This window comes from Podarcis erhardii, assembly GCF_964252035.2.
Source record: "Podarcis erhardii genome assembly, chromosome: 8".
NCBI lineage: Eukaryota > Metazoa > Chordata > Lepidosauria > Squamata > Lacertidae > Podarcis > Podarcis erhardii.
In genome coordinates this window covers 67,044,028-67,068,319 of record NC_138499.1, presented here as the reverse complement: position 1 = coordinate 67,068,319, position 24,292 = coordinate 67,044,028, and the positions used below count along the sequence as shown (strand labels likewise).

General features: G+C 44.1%; 1 protein-coding gene across 1 annotated transcript in view; it reads right to left on the bottom strand.

Moving 5' to 3' along the window:
• Nucleotides 1–722: 722 nt before the first annotated feature.
• DUSP22 (dual specificity phosphatase 22) overlaps nt 723–24,292 on the bottom strand; it is a 41,397-nt gene continuing 17,827 nt past the window's right edge. The window contains exons 4-7 of the mRNA XM_081873179.1: nt 18,112–18,161; nt 11,060–11,134; nt 9,776–9,947; nt 723–2,305 (exon numbers count right to left, since the gene is read on the bottom strand). Coding sequence (XP_081729305.1) covers nt 2,123–2,305; nt 9,776–9,947; nt 11,060–11,134; nt 18,112–18,161 — 480 coding nt within the window. The 3' untranslated portion in view covers nt 723–2,122. The remainder of the gene's footprint in view (nt 2,306–9,775; nt 9,948–11,059; nt 11,135–18,111; nt 18,162–24,292) is intronic.

The window sequence follows — 24,292 nt, the reverse complement described above, 5'->3', positions numbered from 1 at the left end:
TGGGAGTGAACTTGCTTTGTGTGTCTTAACCAAACTCTCTTCTCCCTATTGTTCACCCTCCCCATCTACAATACAGTACAAAATACCTTGTTTGGCATTCATCCTTCCTTGTTCTGTGGCTGTAAGGTAAAGTACTTAAAGCACATTGAGTACTAAAGTGCTACAAGTGTGACCAGCAACAAGAGGTTGCCATATGGAGTGCTCCGATTCAGGATTTTAGGCAACCACACCCTTTTCCAGGCATATGAAGAATTGGGGCACATCCACACCAATGGCTTCCCCCAAAGAATCATGGGAACTGTAGTTTGTTAGGGGTACCTCCAGGATTCTATGGCCTGTCCTAAGCACATAGTGTCATCGTGCTCTTGAAATTGCTATCAGGCTATAGGACATTGATTTTACTCCTCCTGCTACCACTGCTTCAGGCAACCAGTATTCTAAGCATTTGATCTGCAATACTTTAAAGAAATTCTAGCCCTAACAATCTTGGGAGGGGGTTCCCCACTTCTTAATTTTAGTGGGGCATTTTTTACTGCCATGATGAATCCAGATGGCTCGTTTCCCCTGTAGATAAGACACAGCTCACAAATCCGATTGTCTTCTGGGAGTTTGTCCAGATTCCATAACACACTCAGGTTGGTTGATCATTCAGTGGCATCACCAACAACTGATGTCAACCGCAGTCATTCTTATCCAGAAAAATGCAATGAGATAACACTGGCTTTTTTTATTTAGAAAAAGACTGGAGCTTTTATTGAATATATGCCATTGGGGAGTGCAATTAAAGATGGAACTCCATCAAGCTGACTAATATACAAGAAACCTTTTTTCAGTAGTACTGTGAGAATAACATTCGGAACTTTAATTCAGCACAACAGCCATTGTATCTTTAGTTTCTCTCTCTATATACATCTTGCAATATACTTTCAGATCCCTCCAAAATATAAAAATATTTTGAGTGAACAACTTCTCTGAGGTGAAAGCCATGACAATAAATACTGATGAGGTTAGTTGCGATACTTCTGCTTCACTCTAGAGCAAAATATATAACTTTATTAGCCATACATTCCAAGATAATTTAAGAAGGGATATACACAAGAAGAGACAACCATGCACACAGCAAGGGCTTTGTCCCCTGATGGGACTGCAGCATTTCCCTGTCGCTGAAGAGAGCAGCTGGTTTTTTTTACATTGGAAAATGGCTTGCCTCTTCAGCCAAGGGGCTTCCTGCAGCAAAACCAGAGCTCAAGGTGAGCACAAAGGCCTCCATGAAACGCACTGCCCTTATTTAGAGCACTACGTGCCGAAAGAACCAGAAACTCTGAAAAGTGCAGCTGTGCCAAACCCTGGTTATACAGACAACCTGAAGAACACGCGAGGGATACATAGAAAACAATTTGGCATCTCGACAGTTAGAATGTGGCATCCTCTTTACACAGCCACTGGGAGAGAAAGTGGGGCTTGGTGCCCACACAATGGAAGCCAATGTCAACCTGCGAGTGTGGTGCCAAGTTGGGAATTCTGGAGTCCTGCTCCTCATATCTCAGAGATGTGCCTACTAAGAAAACGTAAGACATCTCATCATGGAGCCAACACATACAAAACAAGTCCTCTTTGTGCATGTGCAGGAGGGCATCAAAGGTGCTCTGTCTAGTGACTGGCTGCATTCAGACACCATGATTAAACTACGGTTTATTGTGATGGAAATGAGTCTAGGAGGGCCTTGGCTTCACATGTTTCCTCCCTCCCCTCTCTAGCACATCCACAAGGATTTTTTTTACTTCTGTTTTTGATTAACTACCGTTCATTGTGTCCTCTAAACTTGGGCATATCCATGCCAATAGTTGGACATAATTTTCTGAAACAATCCAACGTCAAGCCATGGTTTATGAAGCTGTCTTGTTTCAACAAGCCGTAGTTATGATGAGCCACAATTTAGGGTTCAGACACAAGCGAAACTGTGGTTAATCTAAAACCTCCATTCTCTGTGTGGTTGTGCGGGGAGGAGAGGAGGGGAAAGGCGTGAGTCCCAGACATACTCAGGCTCATTCCCACCATGATGATTTATCATGTTGTCCAAACGAAGCCACGGAAAAGCAACGCATTAGTGTCTTAGTTGCTGCTACTGAGGAGCAGGCATTGACAAGGAGGCTACCGATGCAAAGCTATCATTCCACTGCCTTCCAGAAGTACTTGACTGAGCTGCTGCTGCTGCATGCGCCTTGAACTTCTGCAGAAGATCTTGGGCTTCTTGCTTGTCTTGCAATGGGCTTTCTCCATACTCAGCCCTGAGCCACTCTCTGACCTGGAGGGACGAAACAAAGAAAAGGCAAAGAAGAACATTGAAACACAGCATAACATAAAAAGGGTTTGAGCGGCTTTAAATGTTTTAGGTAGTTTTAAAATTGATTTGCAAATGATTACAGATCTCAGGGAGGGATGCTGGATTTATGTTTAAGCTAAACAAGCAATAGCTTAGGACCCCACTCTCTTGGGGGCCCCCAAAAAATTTAAAGGGAAAAAAACCTGGATGTACATTTCCAAAATATAAGATAAAAAACAAATAAAATAAAACCTACATACAGCAACAGTGTTTTGTGTTGTATAGGCTCCTATAATGTAAGTAATGGATCGCGCCTGCTAGCCTGCTCCCTAAAATATCATTGGTTTGCTCATTTCTATGTATAGGGTGCCTACATTCTGCATGTGCAAATGGCTTTAGATAACTATTAAGTCCATTAATTACCATATAGCATATATTCAACACAAAAAATAGCGAGAATTTGTTGCTGACAAAGGACAGCTGGACATATAAAGGGCCCCATTACCTCCAGTAGCTTAGGGCCTCATCAAACCTAAATCTGGCCCTGGATGCATGTGTCTCTCAGCTTCGTTTCATGAACCCCTCGGCCTAATGTCAAAAACCTAATGTCAAAAGGTGGCCATTCAGACCTCTGGCAAGGGCAATATCTCCCTCCGCTGTTGGATGAGGAGGAAAGAGGAGGCAGCATCAAAAAGAGAGCGAGGAAAAGGGGTAGCCCTGCCCACTTTAGGCTCTGGCCCCTCCCACCTGTCCTTTGCCCCACCCACTGTTCACATGTGGCCCCCTGACAGATCCTCTCCAAGTGGATATGGCCCTTGATCGAAAAAAGGCAACCTCTGTTCTGCCTAGTAGACATAAGCTATAGGAAGGAAGATGTCAGGTGACTATTAAAAGAAAATTCTTAACGGTATATACAGGCAGTGGCGAAGCGTGTCTTCAAGGCACCGAGGGATGGAGGGCATGGCTATACCGGGGGAGTATGTGGAGGGCATGAGGAGGAGGCAGAAGGGCAAGCCTGCAGCCATAAAATCAGTCTGGGCTGATTTTAAGGGTGCATGCCTGTTGCATCCTTCTAACGCCCTGCCAGCCCCACACTGCTTTGAGAGGCTGGGATGAGTGATTGGACTCACAAAGCAGTGTGGGGCTAGCAGGGGCGGTATGAGGAGCAAAATGCACCCCACAAACCTGCGCCCCAGCAACAGCCCCCCTTGTCCTGCCTATGACATGCCACTGTGTACAGGTGAACTGTGGAACCAACTGTTGTTGTTTGGTGTGACCCCATGGACCAGAGCACTGCCTCCCACAGTTTGGTCAAACATGTTGCTACAGGATAGGTGTGGGTTGTGGCTTACAGTTGTGCGTACACAGCTTAAAAAAAAAGTGGTGGAACAACACTTGTTGTTGTTTAGTCGTTTAGTCGTGTCCGACTCTTCGTGACCCCATGGACCAGAGCACGCCAGGACCATGTCTTCCACTGCCTCCCGCATTTTGGTCAAACCCATGCTGGTAGCTTCGAGAACACTGTCCAACCATCTCGTCCTCTGTCGTCCCCTTCTCCTTGTTGTTTAGTCGTTTAGTCGTGTCCGACTCTTCGTGACCCCATGGACCAGAGCACGCCAGGCACTTCTGTCTTCCACTGCCTCCCGCAGTTTGGTCAAACTCATGTTTGTAGCTTCGAGAACACTGTCCAACCATCTCATCCTCTGCCATCCCCTTTTCCTTGTGCCCTCAATCTTTCTCAACATCAGGGTCTTTTCCAGGAAGTCTTCTCTTCTCATGATGTGGCCAAAGTATTGGGGAGTCTTCTCTTCTCTTGAGGTGGCCAAAGTACTGGAGCCTCAGCTTCAGGATCTGTCCTTCCAGTGAGCACTCAGGGCTGATTTCCTTAAGGATGGATAGGTTTGATCTTCTTGCAGTCCATGGGACTCTCAAGAGTCTCCTCCAGCACGATAATTCAAAAGCATCAATTCTTCGGCGACCAGCCTTCTTTACGGTCCAGCTGTCACTTCCATACGTCACTACTGGGAAAACCATAGCTTTAACTATACGGACCTTTGTTGGCATTTTTTTCTAATTGGATTGAAGCTGGTTTGAGAGGCGAAACACACACACCAAAAAACAGTATTTTTGTAAGAATCTGTGGATCAATATGGATTCTGGCTAATGCCACGTGAGTGCAGTTTCAGAAACGAGCAGAGGGTGTGGAGGAAACAGTAAGGTGAACATATCCTAGCTCTGGATTTCCTGCGTCAAGCAGGGACTTGGGCCAAATGTCCCCCTGCCATTGGATTTTTTTTTTTTTTTTTAGTTATGATTGGCTAAATAGGCCTTCAATTAATCAGAAGGCACCCTGAAAACATAAAAAACACTCTTTAAAATACAAGAACCTATACTAGAAAAATATTTAAAGGGTATAAAAAAGAATAATATGGGAAGCAGCACTTAAAATGGAGGCCTCTTGTCCTGTGAAAAGATAAATGTGGAGGTGGAAGTTTGCTTTAGCTCTTCTGGGAAAGAAGCGAACTGAAAATTTGCATTCAAAACTGGATCGTCAATACAGAATTCTTTTTAAAAACCACTATATACCTAAGCGATTTTAATCTAGGTAATTGGAATTTGAATAAAATATGATTTTTATCTAGTTGATTTGAATCTATGCAAACAAAAAACAAAAAAAAATCCACCTCTCGGTCCTTTTTTAATGCAAGCCTTCCCCCCCCTTACAGAAAAACATTATGGAGTGTCTGTCTGTCTGTCTGACATGTGGCAAAAATGGTATACCTAGGCTATGCAAAGATGTAATATGACATTAGATGCTATTTGAAAGGTCAAAAGTTTGGGGAGAGATGTTTCCCGGAACTACCAGAGGCTGTTTTCAGAAAGAAATCTAAGTACAATTCGTGGTTATCTGATGCAAGTTTACATTGCCCCAGTGCTATTTTTCTAGAAAAAGAGGTGCCAGAACACACCATGAACGCCTCCCTTGTTTCCTTATAATGTCAATGACACCCGTCAGAGAGGTGCAGGAACTGAGGTCCAGCGAGTTCCAGCTGAAATAAAGCCCTGATCATCCCCAACATATTAAAGCCCTGTTATCTTCCAGAAGGGATGGGACAAATTTCCATCTGAAATCCTGAAGAGCTGCTCTCCATCACTGTTGATAAAGCTGAGCTAGATGCAGGGCTTTTTTTATAGCAGGAACTTGGCGGGAACTGTGTTCCATTACCTTTTAAAAATTAAATAGTTTTTTGTTTGTGGGCGGGGACGGGGTGGTGGAGTCTGGAACAGATATACACCCAATGCCTGAGCCAGAAATCCACCTCTATCTGTAATCAATAAAGCTGTGGCCATTTCTAATTCAGATCAATGTCTGCTTGAGTTTATTAATCACATCTTACATTTAGCCACTGCCAGGGTGGGGTGGGGCTGTGGCACTGTGACTTGGGCCCACAATAAAGAAACATACAAACTTTGTGGTGAGGGCCTTCTGGTGGTTCCCTCACTGTGAGAAGCAAAGCTACAGGGAACCAGGCAGAGTGGCCTTCTTGGTAGTGGCGCCTGCCCTGTGGAACGCCCTCCCATCAGATGTCAAAGAAATAAACAACTACCTGACATTTAGAAAACATCTGAAGGCAGCCCTGTTCAGGGAAGTTTTAATGTGTGAAATTTTTATGTATTTTTAATCTTTGTTGGAAGCCGCCCAGAGTGGCTGGGGAAACCAGCCAGATGGACAGGTTACAAATTATTATTATTATTATTATTATTATTATTAATCATTATTCCCCACTCTCCCCCCCCCGAAAAAAAGTACTGACTAGATCAATTAGCAGTCTAGCTTGGTATGAAGAGCTTCCTAGTTCAGTGTGGCTCACTCCCTAACACAGGCATCCCCAACCTTCGGCCCTCCAGATGTTTTGGACTACAATTCCCATCATCCCTGACCACCTGTCCTGTTAGCTAGGGATCATGGGAGTTGTGGGCCAAAACATCTGGAGGGCTGCAAGTTGGGGATGCCTACCCTAGCAAGTGTGTTTAGGATTGCAGCAGCTTATAATATTTATACATTGAATAGAAAGGGAATAAACAAATGACAGAGTGGCAGGAGTGCCAACTATGAAGGTGCGTAAAGGATGAAGGCAGCAGCATCTCTCCCCAACTTTTCTCATACTAGGATAGTCAACCCAGTAGTAGCAGCAGCAGTTTTCTGGTTGTGGGAGGTGGACACAAGCCTGGCAGTAATGTGGTCTTTAAATAAAACAAACAGGAAATAGTTTCCCTTGGGGGACAAGGAAGGGACAGCCGGCAACCTTTGAAAGGGGGAAAATATCATATTAAAAATATTTGTGAAATGGCTAAACATAGCTGAGAGAGAGAAATAACCTTAGCCAAAGGAGGTTTCTTTTTCTGCTCCTTTGAAAAGGCTCATGTAGCAGAAAAAAAGCAGTGCTTACCCTAATGGGTAACTAAGGGTGGGAGGTACAATTAAATGAAGGAATTTAAGTCAATTTATTTCCCTGGCTCTAACTCTTGGGATCTCATTCCAGATGTTATTGAGAGCCAGCTCCCATCATGCCTGACTCCTGGTCATGATATCTGGGGCTGATGGGAGTTGGGAGTCCAACAAGAGTTGGAGGCAGCCATATTGGCTACTCTGAGCACGACCATCCTTAAAGCGAAACGAACATTAAATGCCTCAGACTGCACTAGGTGAAGAGGAGAGATGGATTGCACCTCACTCATCCTTGGCAGCTACATTATTTTGAGGTGTCACATGACTTGAAGGGGCAGGGGAAAGCAGGGATCAGGGCTGCAATGCACACTTCCTATAGAGACCCACTGAGCTGAGAAGGATTCATTGCTTAGAGCTCCATGCTGTTAGCAGTCAACATCAAAACTGCCCGTTTCTTGGCAACAGATACATAACACAGAGCATAGGAGCCAACTCCTAGGGGCAAAAGTCCACCTGATAAAGTATTGGAGGGTCCCACCGCAAAGTTGATGGGCATTGCCCATCAAGTGTCATGTCATGTGCAAGTGTCATGTCATGTGATTATGTGGGGTGGGGCTTACCTCCCCATCCCAATATTTTATTTCAGTTGGCACCCCTGATTCAAAGGGAGAAATGTACAGATCCCATACATACAGTGCTTTTTTTCTTTAAAAATGTTTAGGGGTAGTCTCATTTTCCTACTCATATTGAAATACTGCCCCTCAATGAGGCCGAATTTAGATTCACAAAATGTTTAGGGGTATGCATACCCCTGCGTCCGTCCATCCCGAAAAAAGCACTGCATACATATATAGCAGGGATGAGGAACACAATCTGGTCTGCAAGCCAGATTACTTCCCCTAACCTTCACAGGCCATGTTTGACAGGTAGGCAGGGCTACCCACCTGCCAATCACCCGATGTTCCAATGACATCAGGGGATGCAATGTGTTCCACAAGATGGCGTTTTCAAAGAGGCTCAGCAAGATCCACCAATCAGATGATTGTTTCGTCTTTACTTGAGAGCCTCTTTCAAAGTGCTATACAGTGGTACCTCGGGTTAAGTACTTAATTTGTTCTGGAGGTCTGTTCTTAACCTGAAACTGTTCTTAACCTGAAGCACCACTTTAGCTAATGGGGCCTCCTTCTGCCGCCACGCCGCTGGAGCACAATTTCTGTTCTCATCTTGAAGCAAAGTTCTTAACCCGAGGTACTATTTCTGGGTTAGCGGAGTCTGTAACCTGAAGCATCTGTAACCTGAGGTACTGAGAACTGATCCACCTGCCACCCCACTTTTGGCCCAGGCAGGTTTTCACCTTCACTATATATATGATGGCAGGTGGACATGGCACCCCTGTCATATGGGCAAGATGGATGGAGCAGCCCCTAATAATAATAATAATAATAATAATAATAATAATAATAATATATTATTATTTATACCCGCCCATCTGGCTGAGTTTCCCCAGCCACTCTGGGGAATATATTTGTAGGAATATATTTTCGCAAGATAGTATGTGCTTTTCTATGAAAGCTGCAGACTCTTCTCCTACATGGAATTGGGGGGGGGGAGAGGAAAGGGGGGGGGGGACAGCACGAAATGCCAAACCCAAATACATGCTATGATCTCCCTAAACACCATTTGCATAATGCAAGGACAATCCATCATTTCAAGTCAAAACTTTATCAGATCAGAAATGACTGTGAGGGTTCAAATTAAGGAGGGAGACAACCAGGCTGGAAAGTCCCTCTGTGATGTAAAGTCAGTTTATTTCCATGGACTCTACTCCTCCATAGCTTGGGAATGGTAAGCCTTTGAGATGAAACAAATATTCAGAACTCAATAATACATTCATGTTATATGCAGCAGCCGATTCAGAGCTACCAAGCATGTTCTAACAAAGCCAGTTTGCCTCTCCTTTAAAAGATAAGGGGCTAAACAGACTTTACAAATGCACTGAGCTGCCCAAAATGTACTAACGAAGGCATCATATATTAGAGGACATTTGACATGTCAGATCCATGCTGCCATCCAGGGAGGCCTTGGGGACAGAGGTCCACAGCCCCACTCAGCAGAATAAGCAGGATGGCCCCCAAATATAGGAGGAAAGACTTACCACACTGTGAAGTGAACTACAGTGGTACCTCGGGTTAAGTAATTAATTCGTTCCGGAGGTCCGTTCTTAACCTGAAACTGTTCTTAACCTGAAGCACCACTTTAGCTAATGGTCCTCCTGCTGCTGCTGCGTCTTCGGAGCACAATTTCTGTTCTCATCCTGAAGCAAAGTTCTTAACCTGAGGTACTATTTCTGGGTTAGCAGAGTCTGTAACCTGAAGCGTATGTAACCTGAAGCATATGTAACCCGAGGTACCACTGTAATACACATTCCCATTCTTCTGGGGTAGTCCCCACCCTGCGCTCAGCTCTCACCTGTGGCTCCTAGAAGCTGCCAGCATGTGACAGCAGCCACACCCCAAGAAATGGTTTTGATTGGCCAAGTGAGGGTAGCTGATGGGTCTCAAATGGTTTGGGACTTCCTCTGCATGCAAAGGCAGGCTCTGGCAGATAGAGTGGATGAGACGAATAGTGGGTCCAACGGTCAAGCAGGCAGTTTCTGCATGTGTTGTAGAGGGAAGTGAGGGGCAGATGGGGCTCATCAACCTGGGAAGGTAGCCCATCTAGGAGAAGGTAAACTCTGATCCTCAACCTCTGCTGCCTTGCGGGATATCTTCAGGAAAAGGCTAAGGAGTAAATCCAGAGTGGAGTCCCTAAGATGGTTGGATGAGGCCTTGTAGGCCTCCTTCCAGCAACTCCTGCAGCCAAGCTGCTGCTAAATGTCTTGCTCTGGCCCCACCCACTGCCGGCAAGTGGCCCCAGAAGGCTACCAAAGAGAGGGAACATACCCCTCAGGTTAAGAGAAGTTCCCCAACCTTGATTCTTGCATGGAGTCCTTACGTACTTACTTGAGCAAGCTCAGTTTTCTCAAACTCTTCCAGCTGCCGTTGGAAGCCTGCGTTCGGGTTGGCGCACGATCTCGACGCTCGCACTACCGACAGCGCGTCCTCCCAGCCGAGATCAGTGATGGTCATTATGTAGGCCACAACCAAGGTGGCACTCCTGGAAACGCCAGCAAGGCTGCATTGCCAAGCAGGTGTGGACAAGTAGATACATAGAGGTTATAGTAAGCTGAAAGCACATCATGGACGTTAGGTTTGACAGAAAGCATGTTTTTCTTTTTTAAAAAACAACCAAACAAACCATGCAAAATAATGATGATTCTCATTCGGCAAGTGTATAAATTTCAAGTTTCAAAGCAAGGCATACTTCCCAAAGCAGTGCAGTGCTGAACATGATGGCAATATTCAAAAATACGAGCATTTGCGGAAAATGCTCGGTCCTGTATACCTGAAGGAGCGTCTCCACCCCCATTGTTCAGCCCGGACACTGAGGTCCAGCGCCGAGGGCCTTCCGGCAGTTCCCTCATTGCGAGAAGTGAGGTTACAGAGAACCAGGCAGAGGGCCTTCTTGGTAGTGGCGCCTGCCCTGTGGAACACCCTCCCAGCAGATGTCAAGGCAATAAACAACTATTTTACTTTTAAAAGACAACTGAAGGCAGCCCTGTTTAGGGAAGTTTTTAATGTCTGATGCTGTATTGTTTTTAATATTCAGTTGGAAGCCATGCAGAGTGGCTGGGGAAACCCAGCCAGATGGGCGGGGTATAAATAATAAATTGTTGTTGTTGTTGTTGTTGTTGTTGTTGTTGTTGTTGTTACAGGAATGCGCCACAAGCTTATACCAGTTTAGTGGGCATGAGTTCCTGCTAAGATTTCTGGGAATTGTAGTTTGGTAAAGATGCCCTGCCCTCAATGAACCTTATTTTTAAAGACATTGCACCACAAGCAATCTAAAATGGGCAACTTCATGCCTTCAGCAGCATAGATGCTCCATGAAACTTGGAACAATGCACAGCTGGAATGCAGTATAGCATGCACGCATGCAATCAGGCTTCACCAACACTGGGGGCAATCTGGTGGGTATAGCCCGGCTCTCAATGCCACACTTTTTTCTGGACCCATGAAACTAATAACAAAAGTGGGCCTATTGCAAGGGGAAGCGGCAAGGCTTCAGAGACACGTTTGCTTCCCCCAATCTTCAGGAGCGGAAGGCAAGATCATGACTGAGACTGGAAAGGCTGAGAAACAAAAAGGAATAATCACATGCAGAATAGTCTTAAATGAAATACGTACCAGTGAACAAGGCAGCTCTGACCTCCAAGTCGGCATTCATGGATAAATTCAATGCTTTCTTTGAAGTGTCTGACCCTTAAAAATTAGACGTAGACTTGATTTAGTCCCAGTTAAGCTAAGGGATTTCTTATTCCTCTGTCCCACTGATTTGCCTTCTGAAAGAGGTTTGCAGTATTGCCCAATGCTGTATTTTAGAGAGACATGGTTGCCTTTGCAGCCAAATATTTGGATAGCAATGCAACATACTGAGTAACACCAACTTAGTGGGTTTCTGGGGACAAGGGCAAAGGCATTCTTGTTCTCCCAGGCGTGTGGAACTTGATGTGGTTTGATTTGTGGCCTGTTCGTGCTTTTCATCTTTTCGTTGGGTTGGGAAGGACATTCCCCTTGTTACTGAAGGAGCGTCTTTACCCCCATCGCTCAGCCCAAACACTGAGCTCTAGCTCCAAGGGCCTTCTGGTGGTTCCCTTATTGCAAGAAATGAAGTTACAGGGAAACAGGCAAAGGGCCTTCTCAGTAGTGACACCCACCCTGCGAAACACCCTCACATCAGATGTCAAGGAGATGAATAACTAAGCTTTAGAAGACATCTGAAGGCAGCCTTGTATAGGGAAGCTTTTTAATGTGTAATGTTTTCTTATGTTTTTATAAATGTAGTGCCATCTCAAACTCTGCATGTATGATGGCTACCTTGCCAGTGATTATCACAAGGAAATCGAGGTAGCAAGCGCCCTCTACCCTCACTTCTTTTTCCCAAATTCCCTGGCCTCCCACTTTTTGCAGCCAGTAAATTGGGTGGTGACATGTGGCTGGACGCACACACAGTGTGGTCCAGATGTATGAATAACACCAAGCAGCTCAGTGGTTAGCAGCACACTCTGTGCACCAGGACCCCTTGGTCCAACTCACAACTCCTTGGGCTTGATCAAATCTCAGCCCAGCCGTGAAGCCTATGGGTAACCTTAGGCAAGCTACAGCCACAGCTGTCAACTGTAATAAAGAGATATTTCATTTATTTATTACATTTATATACCACTTTGTCTTCCAAGGACCTTAACGTGGTGTCCTAGTCTACTTTATACAGCTGTTGTAAGGATGGGTGGGATAATGGGTGATAAAATATTAGGATTTAGTGCTCCCCTCCCCTTCCCCAAACCATAACCACAGTGGTACTTCAGGTTAAGTACTTAATTTGTTCCGGAGGTCCATTCTTAACCTGAAACTGTTCTTAACCTGAAGCACCACTTTAGCTAATGGGGCCTCCAGCTGCTGCTGCACCGCAAGAGCACGATTTCTGTTCTCATCCTGAAGCAAAGTTCTTAACCTGGAGCACTATTTCTGGGTTAGCGGAGTCTGTAACCTGAAGCGTATGTAACCTGAAGCGTATGTAACCTGAGGTACCACTGTATAGTGTTAGTAGCTCATTTGAAGCAGCTGCTCCACGGTTGGGGACACTTCACCACCACCCACAGCACAGTCTGAAATAAACATTTGTACCCAACGCAGAAGAAATCCCCACAATCGTTCTCAGAGTGTAAACTTCCTAAATCTTACATCTGCAAGGCTAGAGTCTTCCCACCCCTAGCTTTTCAGCTCGGCCTTGTGAAATTACAACCCCTTTTGTGGGGTTTATCTTCAGCTTAGACAACAATGTGTTGAGAGAAGGTACACATCATGGAGGATAAGTCTATCAGTGGCTACTAGACACATTGGGCATGTTCCATCTCCACTGCTAGAGGCACTATGCCAGGCATAGGCAAACTTGGCCCTCCAGCTGTTTTGGGACTACAACTCCCATCATCCCTAGCTAACCAGTGGTCAGGGTTGATGGGAATTGTAGTCTCAAAACATATGGAGGGCCAAGTTTGCCTATGCCTGCACTATGCCTTTGACTACTACTTGCTGGAAATCACCAGTGGAGAGAGTGCTGTAGCAATCAGGTTCTGCTGACTGGCTTCCCATGGGCATACAGTTGGCTGCTGTGAGAACAGGATGCTAAACTACAAGAGCCTTTGGGGCTGACCCAGCAGGGCTCTTTGAATTTGTTCTTACTGCTGCAACAGGTCTTACAGCTATTAAGAACCCATCTTCTCACTCTTGCCATTTTGTAGCGCCACTAGATGCTTGGGCCCTTCCTAGTGGCATAGTGTGGTTTGCCAGTGCCCAGGACCACTCGGAAGGGGTGGCTGGGAGGGAGATGCACGGCGTACACATGCATATTCAACGGCCTAAGGGTGTCCATGTCACCCGGGAGATTGCAGCCGCAGAGATAATAAAAGAAGAGTCATTATGTTGTCCGGAGAGGCAACTTTCCGGTTCGTTTTCAAAAGAGCCCAGCTATATTGAGGCAGCACTGGGTGTTGAAATCTCACACATGCTAACAATGTCATGCCTGGGGCAACCGCCCCTGTGGCCCACCCGAGGCCAAGCGAGAGCCACAGGGGAATAAATGGAAGGCCCAGGGAAATCCAGAGCACAGGAGTTCTGGGTCTTGGTTACTTAAATTGGGAAAGCTACCAGATCACACATACACAAAGGCATCTACTAGTATAGTCACGGTAACCACAGTGAGCTGCAGTGTCTCAAGGGAACTCACTGAACCGAACAGCCAGGAGGGGAAGCCTGTAACTCAGCGGTTAGGTTCATGTTTTGCATGCAGAAGGTACCAGGTTCTGCTGGGGGATTCCTCTTTGAAAACTGGTGAGCCAGTGCCAGTCAGCATAGACAATCCTGGCCTAGATGGACTTAACAGTCTGCCTTGGAAGAAGGCAGCTCCTATGTCCCCATCTTGCCCTTTCGCCCAGTGACAGCGCCAAGTGCACATCTGGTTTCTGGGAAAGAGCTGCCTGCTAGTAGCTCGTTCAACAACCAGTTCAGCAGGCCAGAAGCGCGACTCATTAGGAAACAGGGATCACACTGGGGTTTTTTCCACGCTCACCATTTATAGTGGCCTGGCAGCTGTTTGATCCGACGTTTTCAAGAGTGAATTTGTAGCTGCCCCGGCTGCACCTTTGGTCACACATTGCCATTATTAGACTGCGAGTGCGGGGTTTTCCTTTCCACACTAATGGCGGGTTGTGCCCAAGTTGAGAAATGTTCTGTGTCCGTTAGTCACACCCCTTGTGTACTTTTGTGCTCCTCCAGCCCAGTACACACTGGAGTTAGGAGCATGCTTCCTTTGGGTATATATGTGTTTAATGCTCAACACCCCTGTATGTAATAATAATTATAATTTTATTTATACCCCACCCTTCCTGGTTCAGGAAACCAGGCTCAGGGCGGCTAACAACAAGTTAAAAATATTTAATTGATGCTACAAAAAAACCCAGCATAAAATACGGTATAAAGCGTAAATAACAATAAAATCAAAAATCAATTTAAGGGGGAAATCCATCCAATAAACATTAAATGATCACCAGGGCTAGCTGGCTAAATTAGTCCCACTTGGGCCAGCGAGGAGACCAGGGGAAAACCAGCTGTGGGATCCCAGAGCGGGCAATCTTCACAGAAAGGGGAGGGGGGGAAGGAAGGGGAACAAAAGATCAGGCCAGGTTCAAATTGAAAGCCAGGCGGAATAGCTCTGTCTTACAGGCCCTGCAGAAGGAAGTTAAATCCTGCATGGCCCTGGTCTCATGGGACAGAGCATTCCACCAGGTCGGAGCCATCACTGAGAAGGCCCTGGCCCTGGTGGAGGATAATCTAACTTCCTTAGGGCCCAGGACCTCTAAACTATGATCATTCATAGACCTTAAGGTCCTCTGCGGGGCATACCAGGAAATTAGAAAAACGTTTGTGCCTGAGCTATGGAAAACCTGGCTACTGTGATGAAATTTTGTCTGTAGCTAATGACTGCTGTCGTGGGCAGGACTTTGAGTCAGGACCATCATCATCTCTCTCTCTCTCTGCCATCTCTTTTCTTTGAGCTGAGATCACAGGACACTTGCACAGGTCAAAGGAGAAGGGGTGCAAGACAGGCATCTCCCAAACCACACCCAACAACCCCTCCTGCACAGAAACTGGGACCATGATTGTGCACATGCCACACAAATGGAAATAACAAGGTTACCTCACTGCGAGAAGCTAAGCTGCAGGGAACCAGACAGAGGGCCTTCTTGGTAGTGGCGCCTGCCCTGTGGAATGCCCTCCCATCAGATGTCAAGGAAATAAACAACTATATGACTTTTAGAAGACATCTGAAGACAGCCCTGTTCAGGGAAGTTTTTAATGTGTGACATTTTAATGTATTTTTAATCTTCGTTGGAAGGCACCCAGAGTGGCTGGGGAAACCCAGCCAGATGGGTGGGGTACAAATAATAAATTACTATTACTATTCCGGATCTCTCCCAAAAGTTTAATTTTTTTTTAATTATTATTTTTTTTCAATAGAAAGAAATGGATTTTTTGAGTATATTGTTCTGGAACCATGCCATTTAAAACAAAAAACAGAAAAACCCCAGCAACTATATCACTATAAATGGTAAGTTTGGAAAGGCCCTTAGACCAGGGGTCAGCAAACTTTTTCAGCAGGGAGCCAATCCACTGTCCCTCATACCTTGTGGGGGGCCGGACTATATTTTGAAAAAAAGAAGAACGAATTCCTATGCCCCACAAATAACCCAGAGATGCATTTTAAATAAAAGGACACATTCTACTCATGTAAAAACACGCTGATTCACGGACCGTCCATGGTCCGGATCTGGCCCCCAGGCCATAGTTTGCCTACGCATTCCTTAGACTCACAACCTTCCAACATTTTGATTCACCTTGGGGGCGGGGTGCCACATAATTCACTTCAGGGTGGTAGCTTTTCAAGACATCCAAATGCACCTGAATTCATTGAATCTGTAGCTGGAAACTCTTCCAATGGTACAAAAACGTCACATCTTGTTTTTTGCTTCAAATTATTATTATTTTAAGTCTCTTAACTAATAGATAAAAAGTCTTAACTAGTCTAACATACAGATGACCCAAGAGGAACTGCACAAAGGCTTAACACAGAGATAACCCAAGAGGAACTGCAGAAACCATCAGCAAAGAGGAATATCCTAAAGAACCCAGCATGGTGCTTTGACGTCCCAGTGAGCAGCTGATTGTCGGGTCTCTAAAGCGCTGCATCACTCAATGTCACTGTAATGCCAAGTGATTGAACAGGAGGAGTTCCTGCCAACCTGTTATATTTAGCCCAAGGTGGGGGATAGATTTAGGGGACAGAGGATCTGGTCTGATCCAGTTCCCTAAGCCACATTAGAACTCTTGGGAACACCAGTAAACACTGATGAAAATATTCCATGTACCAAGCACCAGTGGAGTATGGCACTGTATCTTCAGATCAGCAGATATAGGGAGTGTCAATCTCGGGCTCTCTCAATACTGTTACAACTCTGTGAGGCTCTATGGGCATAAATGGAACTATATATGCAACAGCACTGTGGAAAGAAAAAAGGTGCTCAAATATTGCTCCCCAGATCAGTATTCCCAAAATGAGCTGAAATAATCAATCAACTCGTTTTTCAAGATACTTGGGATCTCTCTGTTGCACGAGAGAAGCAAATCTACTAAAAAGATCTCTCGAAAGCATCAGGCCAAAGAGGCAGTGCTTTGATCTGAGAGAAAAAGGCAGCGCTGCGTTTCCTTCCGTAGGCACCAGGCAGGCCCTTTGAAACTACTTTTGTTTCTCTATAAAACAAATTATCAGGAAGTGGCTGAAACCCCCCTCTCTCCTCACCTCCCATACGCATAAACAGTGAAGATGAGAAGAAAAACTTGGTTCCTGTCCAAGTGTTCTTGTAAAGTTGATGCAATTACAGTGGCACCTCGGGTTAAGAACTTAATTCGTTCTGGAGGTCTGTTTTTAACCCGAAACTGTTCTCAACCTGAAGCACCACTTTAGCTAATGGGGCCTCCTGCTGTCGCGGCGCCATTTCTGTTCTCATCCTGAGGTAAAGTTCTTAACCCAAGGTGCTACTTCTGGGTTAGCGGAGTCTGTAACCTGAAGCGTATGTAACCTGAGGTACCACTGTACTCTTCAGAATCAAGGTAGCCCAAAGCCCATTTGCATCGAAACGATATGGGGGAGAAACCTGACAGGACAACCCAGCCTGAGAACTGGCAACTCAAATGCAGCTCCCCCAGCCAGCTATTGTGGCCTGCAAGGTGCATGGCAATCTCTCCTCCCCTCCCCTCCCCTCCCCAATTCTTGCATTTCTAGGTAGGAGGCAAAAAAACAAAGAAAGGGTTTTTTAGAACATTTGGCTGCATTTGGCTTGGTGTATCTCCAGTTGTACAGACCTGTTTTAGGAGACTGTTATGCCAGGCTCACAGATAGCATGTTTCCGATTCCCATTATCTACCACTTTTCTATCCTGGCATAACTCTTCCAGGAGCACTGATTCCTTTTATCCTCCCAACAAACTTAGGGCTGCCATACGCCTGGAATTTCCCAGACACAGCCAGAATTCGGCCCTCGTAAACAGCATTCGGGGAGGGGGGATCACTGAAATGTCCAGGAAATCCAGACATATGGCAACACGTCAGAAGTGTACATTTTGGCAAGTTTCCTTAAAAATAGCTCAAATCATCTTTTCTTTTTTTGGAGATTTTGGTCAATTTTTTAAAAAAGCTCAACAACTTTTGTGTTTTTGAAATATGGCAGATAAGGAGACACCAACTTGCTCAAAACTACCTAGGAAACCTCATGGCACAGATAGACATTTGAACCCAGATCTCCCGAGTCAAAGAGTCCACTATTACACATATCTCTCACGAATAACAGGACTTTCAGACATAGGTTTGCTGTATCCAGCAAACTTCTACACAGAGTAGAGCCAACGAAATGAAGGGACACAAACCAGCCCATTAACTTAAGCGGAACTATTCCATGTAGGATTAGCACAGAATACCGCCACCTGTTCCATGTAAAAATAAAAAGGAAAATGGAGTCGTTAAGAAGTCAAAGATATTTACATATCCAAGAGGGAGGCATTCCATATCAAACAGTACCGGGTCTACGGTTCACTTGTCTAGTGTTGCCATTTTTTAAAAAAAATACTTACAAATTCTGTGAGGGCGAATCTGCAGCAGGAATGCACAGATACTTCACTCCCTGCATAAAAAAAATATAAATATATCAAGGAAGAGAAAGTGCACATACATTCAAAGACTGTCTTCTTTCACTTGGTGCTGCTCCCAGGAAGCCATTTTAAGACCTGGTTGCATCAGCGCACGATCACAAACCACCACGTACCCAGACGTCAAAGTGAATCTTGGCGGTGGAAACATTACCTCCAGCCCTTCTGTTGCATTTGTCATTTTAACATGTCTTGTTTGTCCTGCAGTGGTATAAATTGCTAATGTGTTGTTTTACACAACTTACTGCTTTCTTAAAATGAATGTAGATTAAGTAAGTGTGCAGTCAATGTTGGTTGGGGAAGGCTGTTACTATTTGCAGTGCTATATTGAATTAGTTAAATAAGTAATGGAAAGCAAAGAGTAACAGTGTAGCATGGGTATTAATTTTTAATAGATGTTTTCGTTCTCAAGATTAGTACAGTGCTGAGCTGAATGAAGCCTTCCCTCCCCACAATAAAACGTATTCTTAATCAGTCCTCACCAAAATAATTCAATCTCAGACAGAGTTAGAAGTGGGCGTCTCGGTAGAAAGAGACAGAGAAACCTAAGCTAAAAATTGTTTCACTATTTCCATTCTACTGATTTCATAATGGGAAATTAAAAGAAACTTTATTGGATGTTAAATGACAATATGAATTAAAATGTAAAATACAATCAAGGTAACCAATTGTATCTGTAAATGAATATAGACAAACAACAAGACGTGTACATACAGGAAAAATTATTTGTATATAGACACTGTAGGGATAAAGTTGAAAGAAGAAGAACAATATACAAAATCAATAGAGACAATGCGAAAAACTAAAAGCCAGAAGAAGGAAGGAGGGAAGTCAACTCATAGGAGTAAATGTAAATGTAAAGTAATGTGTATATGTATAGTATGTAATCATAAAATCAATAAAGATTATCTTCCCCCCAAAATTGCTTCACTAGATACGTATAACTCATGGAAGGGTCTCATCTAGTCCAACATTTCAACAGCAGCCAGTCAGACAACATTGAAACTTCAAAAGCTGGGCCCAAAGGTGATACTCCCTCGCTCACTGGAAGCCAACTTAAAGACAGACCTTTGATCAATCTTATAGACTCATAGAACTGTAGAGCTGGAAGGGACCATCTTGCTAAGTGCTGCGTATATAGAATGACATCTCTCTACAGCATCCTTCCTTGATATCCTCCAAATGAATTGGACTACAACTCCCATGAGCACCAGGCAGCACAATCAAAAACATATGGGGGGCACCAGGTTGGGGAAGGGTGCTCTAGGGCAGGCGCAGCCAATATGGTGGCTTCCAGATGTTGTTGGATTCTCGGTTCCATCAGCCCCAGCCAGCATGGCATGGGATGATGGGAACAGTAGTCCATCAACATCTGGAGGGCACTAGGATGCTCCAAGGCCAGGGTAGCCAACATGCTCCGAATGTACAGTGGTACCTCAGGTTAAGAACTTAATTCATTCTGGAGGTCCGTTCTTAACCTGAAACTGTTCTTAACCTGAAGCACCACTTTAGCTAATGGGGCCTCCCACTGCCGCCGTGCAATTTCTGCTCTTATCCTGAAACAAAGTTCTTAACCTGAGGTACTATTTCTGGGTTAGCAGAGTCTGTAACCTGAAGCGTCTGTAACCCGAGGTACCACTGTAGATGAATTACAACTTTCATCAAGCCTGAGCATTGGCCATGCTGGCTGGGTGCTACTGGGAGTTGGGAGTCAAACAACATAAGGAGAGAACCACAATGGTCCTAGGGTTCCTTACAGTGGTTTCCTCCAGACCCACATAGAGATTCATCTCCTCCTGCCTGCAAAGCATATGATCTCCTGCAAAACTCTTGCCTTCCCCGTCTCATATGTTCCTTGTTTTGTGTGTGGGATTCCACCACATGCAGGTTGCACAATACTAGACTTCTCTGCAATGAGGCTGGTGCTGGAGAAATGCATTGGAAACTACAAGGTAACAACTACTTGATGGGACATCGTGTAACCTGCCTGCGAACAAATGCTCAGTGAACAGTGGGTACCGTGTGAGCCCCCCACAAATTCTGTGCGAACGCACCAGAATCAATGCTCACAAGTCACCTGGAAGCGGCTTTAGTGTTGCACTGCCGCAGAACAAGAAGATAGCTTTCATTTAGCATTGCCACTGATGGAGCCAGTAAGAAATCCTCAAAAGAACAGCCCTGCCCTTGCACTTCTAACACACAGCTAAGGGACGCGGGTGGCGCTGTGGGTTAAACCACAGAGCCTAGGACTTGCCAATCAGAAGGTGGGTGGTTCGAATCCCCGTGATGGGGTGAGCTCCCGTTGCTCAGTCCCTGCTCTTGCCGACCTATCAGTTCAAAAGCATGTCAAACTGCAAGTAGATATATAGGTACCGCTCCGGCGGGAAGGTAAACGGTGTTTCCGTGTGCTGCTCTGGTTTGCCAGAAGTGACTTAGTCATGCTGACCACATGACCCAGAAGCTGTATGCCACTTCCCTCAGCCAATAAAGCGAGATGAGCGCCACAACCCCAGAGTCGGCCACGACTGTACCTAATGGTCAGGGGTCCCTTTACCTTTACCTTAAGTTCATTACTTAAAGTCTACGCTTATTTTAGCTATGAATGCTAAACCTGCTCTACTGCTTCAATCTAAATGCCACTGCTTAAAAACAAGATTTGCAAGAATTGCCCCCCCCTTTCCATGCTTTATTAATTGAAAATTGTATAACAGAAATTATCATTAGATGTTGAAGACAGCATAAAAAGTAACAGAAAGAAAAAAATCTGCAGTCGTTTGTTCCTCAGTTATTTTCTTTTTACATCTTTTTGCAATTGATTTCAACGTGACCTCTGATCTTCCCATTATGTTCCCAGATTATATTTCTTGGGTGCACACTTAACTTTATTTTCTCCATGTTGTTTGACTTACTTTAAGTCTTCTAATATTATCCTATTCACCCACAGAAGTTCAATCAATACCTGCCAGCGGATTAATATTTTGACAATGTTCTTTTACATAAACTCTATATATGTCCCACTCTCTGATAATTTTTTCATCTGTAACTTCTCGTAACCTTGCTGATAGTCTCGCTAGTTCAGCATACTCTCTGAGTTTATTTTGCCAGTCTTATTTGGATGGGATATCTTCTCCCTTCCAGCCTTTTGCAATTAAAATTCTGGCAGCAACTGTAACATACATAAAGACTCTCCTAAACTTTTTGGGAATTTCATTGCCCATAATTCCTAGCAGGAAGGCTTCTGGCTTTTTAGGGAAGGAGCATTTGAACATTTTCTTCTGCTTGTTATAAATCATTTTACAGTTCCATTTTACGGTTCCACCACATGTGGATCCATGTGCCTTCGGCCTCCCTGATTTGCAAGAATTGTTACACACACACACACACACACACACACACATATATTGCAGAGCTTATTTTGCAGTCGTAGTTGAGCGAAAGCAGAATCCTTACTGTGCACACCCTCATGCAAGCTGTCTAAGAATTGTCCCAAGATGACCTTCAATTGTCAGCAAGTCACTGTTCTGGTGCATATATTCTATCTATCATCTATCTATCTATCTATCTATCTATCACCTATCTATCTATCTATCTATCTATCTATCTATCTATCTATCTATTTTTGATATGTATACATTACATTCAACAACAACAAACTTTGCTGCTTATTATGCAAGCAGACTTCATCGGGGGTTTTGTGGCTAAGTGTGGACGACTAAAGGAAACCTGGCTGCAAGAGAAAAAGGGAAACGACAGCCACCAGTGTAACTGATTCAAGGTGCAGATAATATCAAAGGCAAGGTTGGTGAATACATGGCAGTGGGGTGAATGGAAGACCCCGCCGATTCCAGCTGGTCTTTGAATCACATCCTCTGCAGGTCCAATTTCAATGATTCTGTGATTCTGCGATTCTGCGAACAACTTCATCCAAACTGCATTGAATTTCACAATATAAAGAGCAGGATAGATGCATAAAAAATGGGTTACTTACGTATGGTGAGGGAAGCAGCAACAAACATAGTTACCAGGCATGAGCAGTTTCATGCAAATTCCCAATTTTGTGTAGGCATCTTCTAAGTAACACCGTAAAAAAACACCTGTCTTATCACAGGTCATCATGACAAGAACCTCACCCTGAAACTTATTACATCAGGGTTGCATACCCCACAACTGTCCCAGAAAAACAGGGACATCCATTTTTCCCTGCGAGAGCATGGTGGATATTTTGGGCACCATGGTCTCATGTGATTTCGGGGTGTCCTCTCACCCCCAAAAAACACCATCTCACACATTTTGGGGCACTATGCCTGAAAAAAAGCTGGGGGGCATGATCTTGTGTGGTGCCCAAAAATGCACTTTTTGGGTGCAGTATCCAAAAAAGTGCTTTCTTTGGGACTGCAATCTCAATCTCACGCAGGTCACATGACTCACGGGGGAGTGCAGCCCTGGAATATGGCGTTCTCATATTTCCTGACATCATATTAGAGGGTACGGGGTTGCTGGCATAATATCTAGAGTGGGAAATCAACCAACAAAAACCAAAAGTCAGTCAAAATACAACTAGGCCAATTTCTCCAAATTCCAGTGCCTTCAAAAAGGCGTGCATTGGAAGCCAATAAATTCATTTTCCTCTCAGTTTTCTATTTCATCAGACAAGAGTAACCACAAAGAGAAGCTTTTTTATTTCTCTTTAGGCCCTGAAAGTCAAGCGAACTGTTAAACCGATACAAAGGGAGAGTTAACAAAACTAGCGCAAGTATTCAGATTTCAAGATTGTCATAGCTGAAAGAAGCAAGAGTTCAGCTCTGCAGAATATCTGATATTCGCTCTTATTACTCTAACAGCCATCATGCTGGTACCAGGTCAAGATGCTGGAAAATTCAGATGCTAGGTAAACTGCCTCACCAGGGCTTTGCCCAGATAAAAACTACTCACTCAATTTTACATTTTAAAGAAAAGCTGTCATCAAATTTTACATATATTTCAGATTTTCCAAACCCATGTATTCGTTTAGAAAGGTATTTTAGCCTCTGTTTTAACACTCTATAGAGAACCGACAACAATTTGAAAATTCTGCTTCATAATTTTGTTAGCCACATAACACCACTTCTGATTCTGAAGTAGACAGACCACTCAGTAATTGTTGTTGTTTTTAACTAAGTCCCAATTCTTGTTCATTTAAAAGAATAAAGAATGAGCAAACACAGAATAGTAAGATCAAAATCTCCAGAATTTACAATAGCAACTTGCATTCAATTGCTATAAATGAATCTGAACAACAGATTTTTAAAAAATCTTTACTTTCAAAGAAACTTAAATGAAACAGATGTCCACATTAAAGATCATTAAATGAATTGTTTCATTCTTAGATACACATTCTCAGTGAAAAGAATACTTATTCAAGTTCTTTAAGCTAGTAATTCAAGTACTCTAAATTTGTGGTGAAAGAAGAAAATGTAACCATCTACTTTTAAGTACATTCTATCAGTTACATGCTGTTCAAACAAATTTAGGATCAGATATTTAATTCCCCTGATCTAACACCAATCTCCCGTTTGAAAGTTTGCTTTGAGACTTCAGAAACTTTGAAACTTTAGATGCCTGTCTTCTCGGAGACTTATGAATCATCATCTTTTTTAAATGGAAAGGGCAATAACCAATCAGGACTTTTGAGCTGTCCTAAATGACCACAAATGTCTAGGCTGAAATTAAGCAGTTTAAAAAGAAAGAAAGAAATGCCTTATTTTTGGCATTGAACTTCTCGGTATTTAAATTTATGTAAACCTTTCAACGACAGCTTCCAAGAAACACTTTAAGAGCCAAAAACAAAACCCCGGGGCACCTCATTTTGAAGGAAGATGCAAATAAAAACCCTCAAACACCTGGCAAGTTCTTTCAGGTTAGCCCAGAAAAAAAACCCCATGTGTTATTTTGACTTGCCACATCAACAGATGAGGGGTGGACATACCTCTTTCGAATGAGAGCCATTTCATCAAAACGGCTTAATTAGGAAACAGTTGGTTTCTCAAGGTTTTCTCGAGCACAACAAGAGGTTATCAAGAGTTCTGCCCAGTGCAGCTAAAGAACCGCTTCGGGGGAGAAGGGGGAA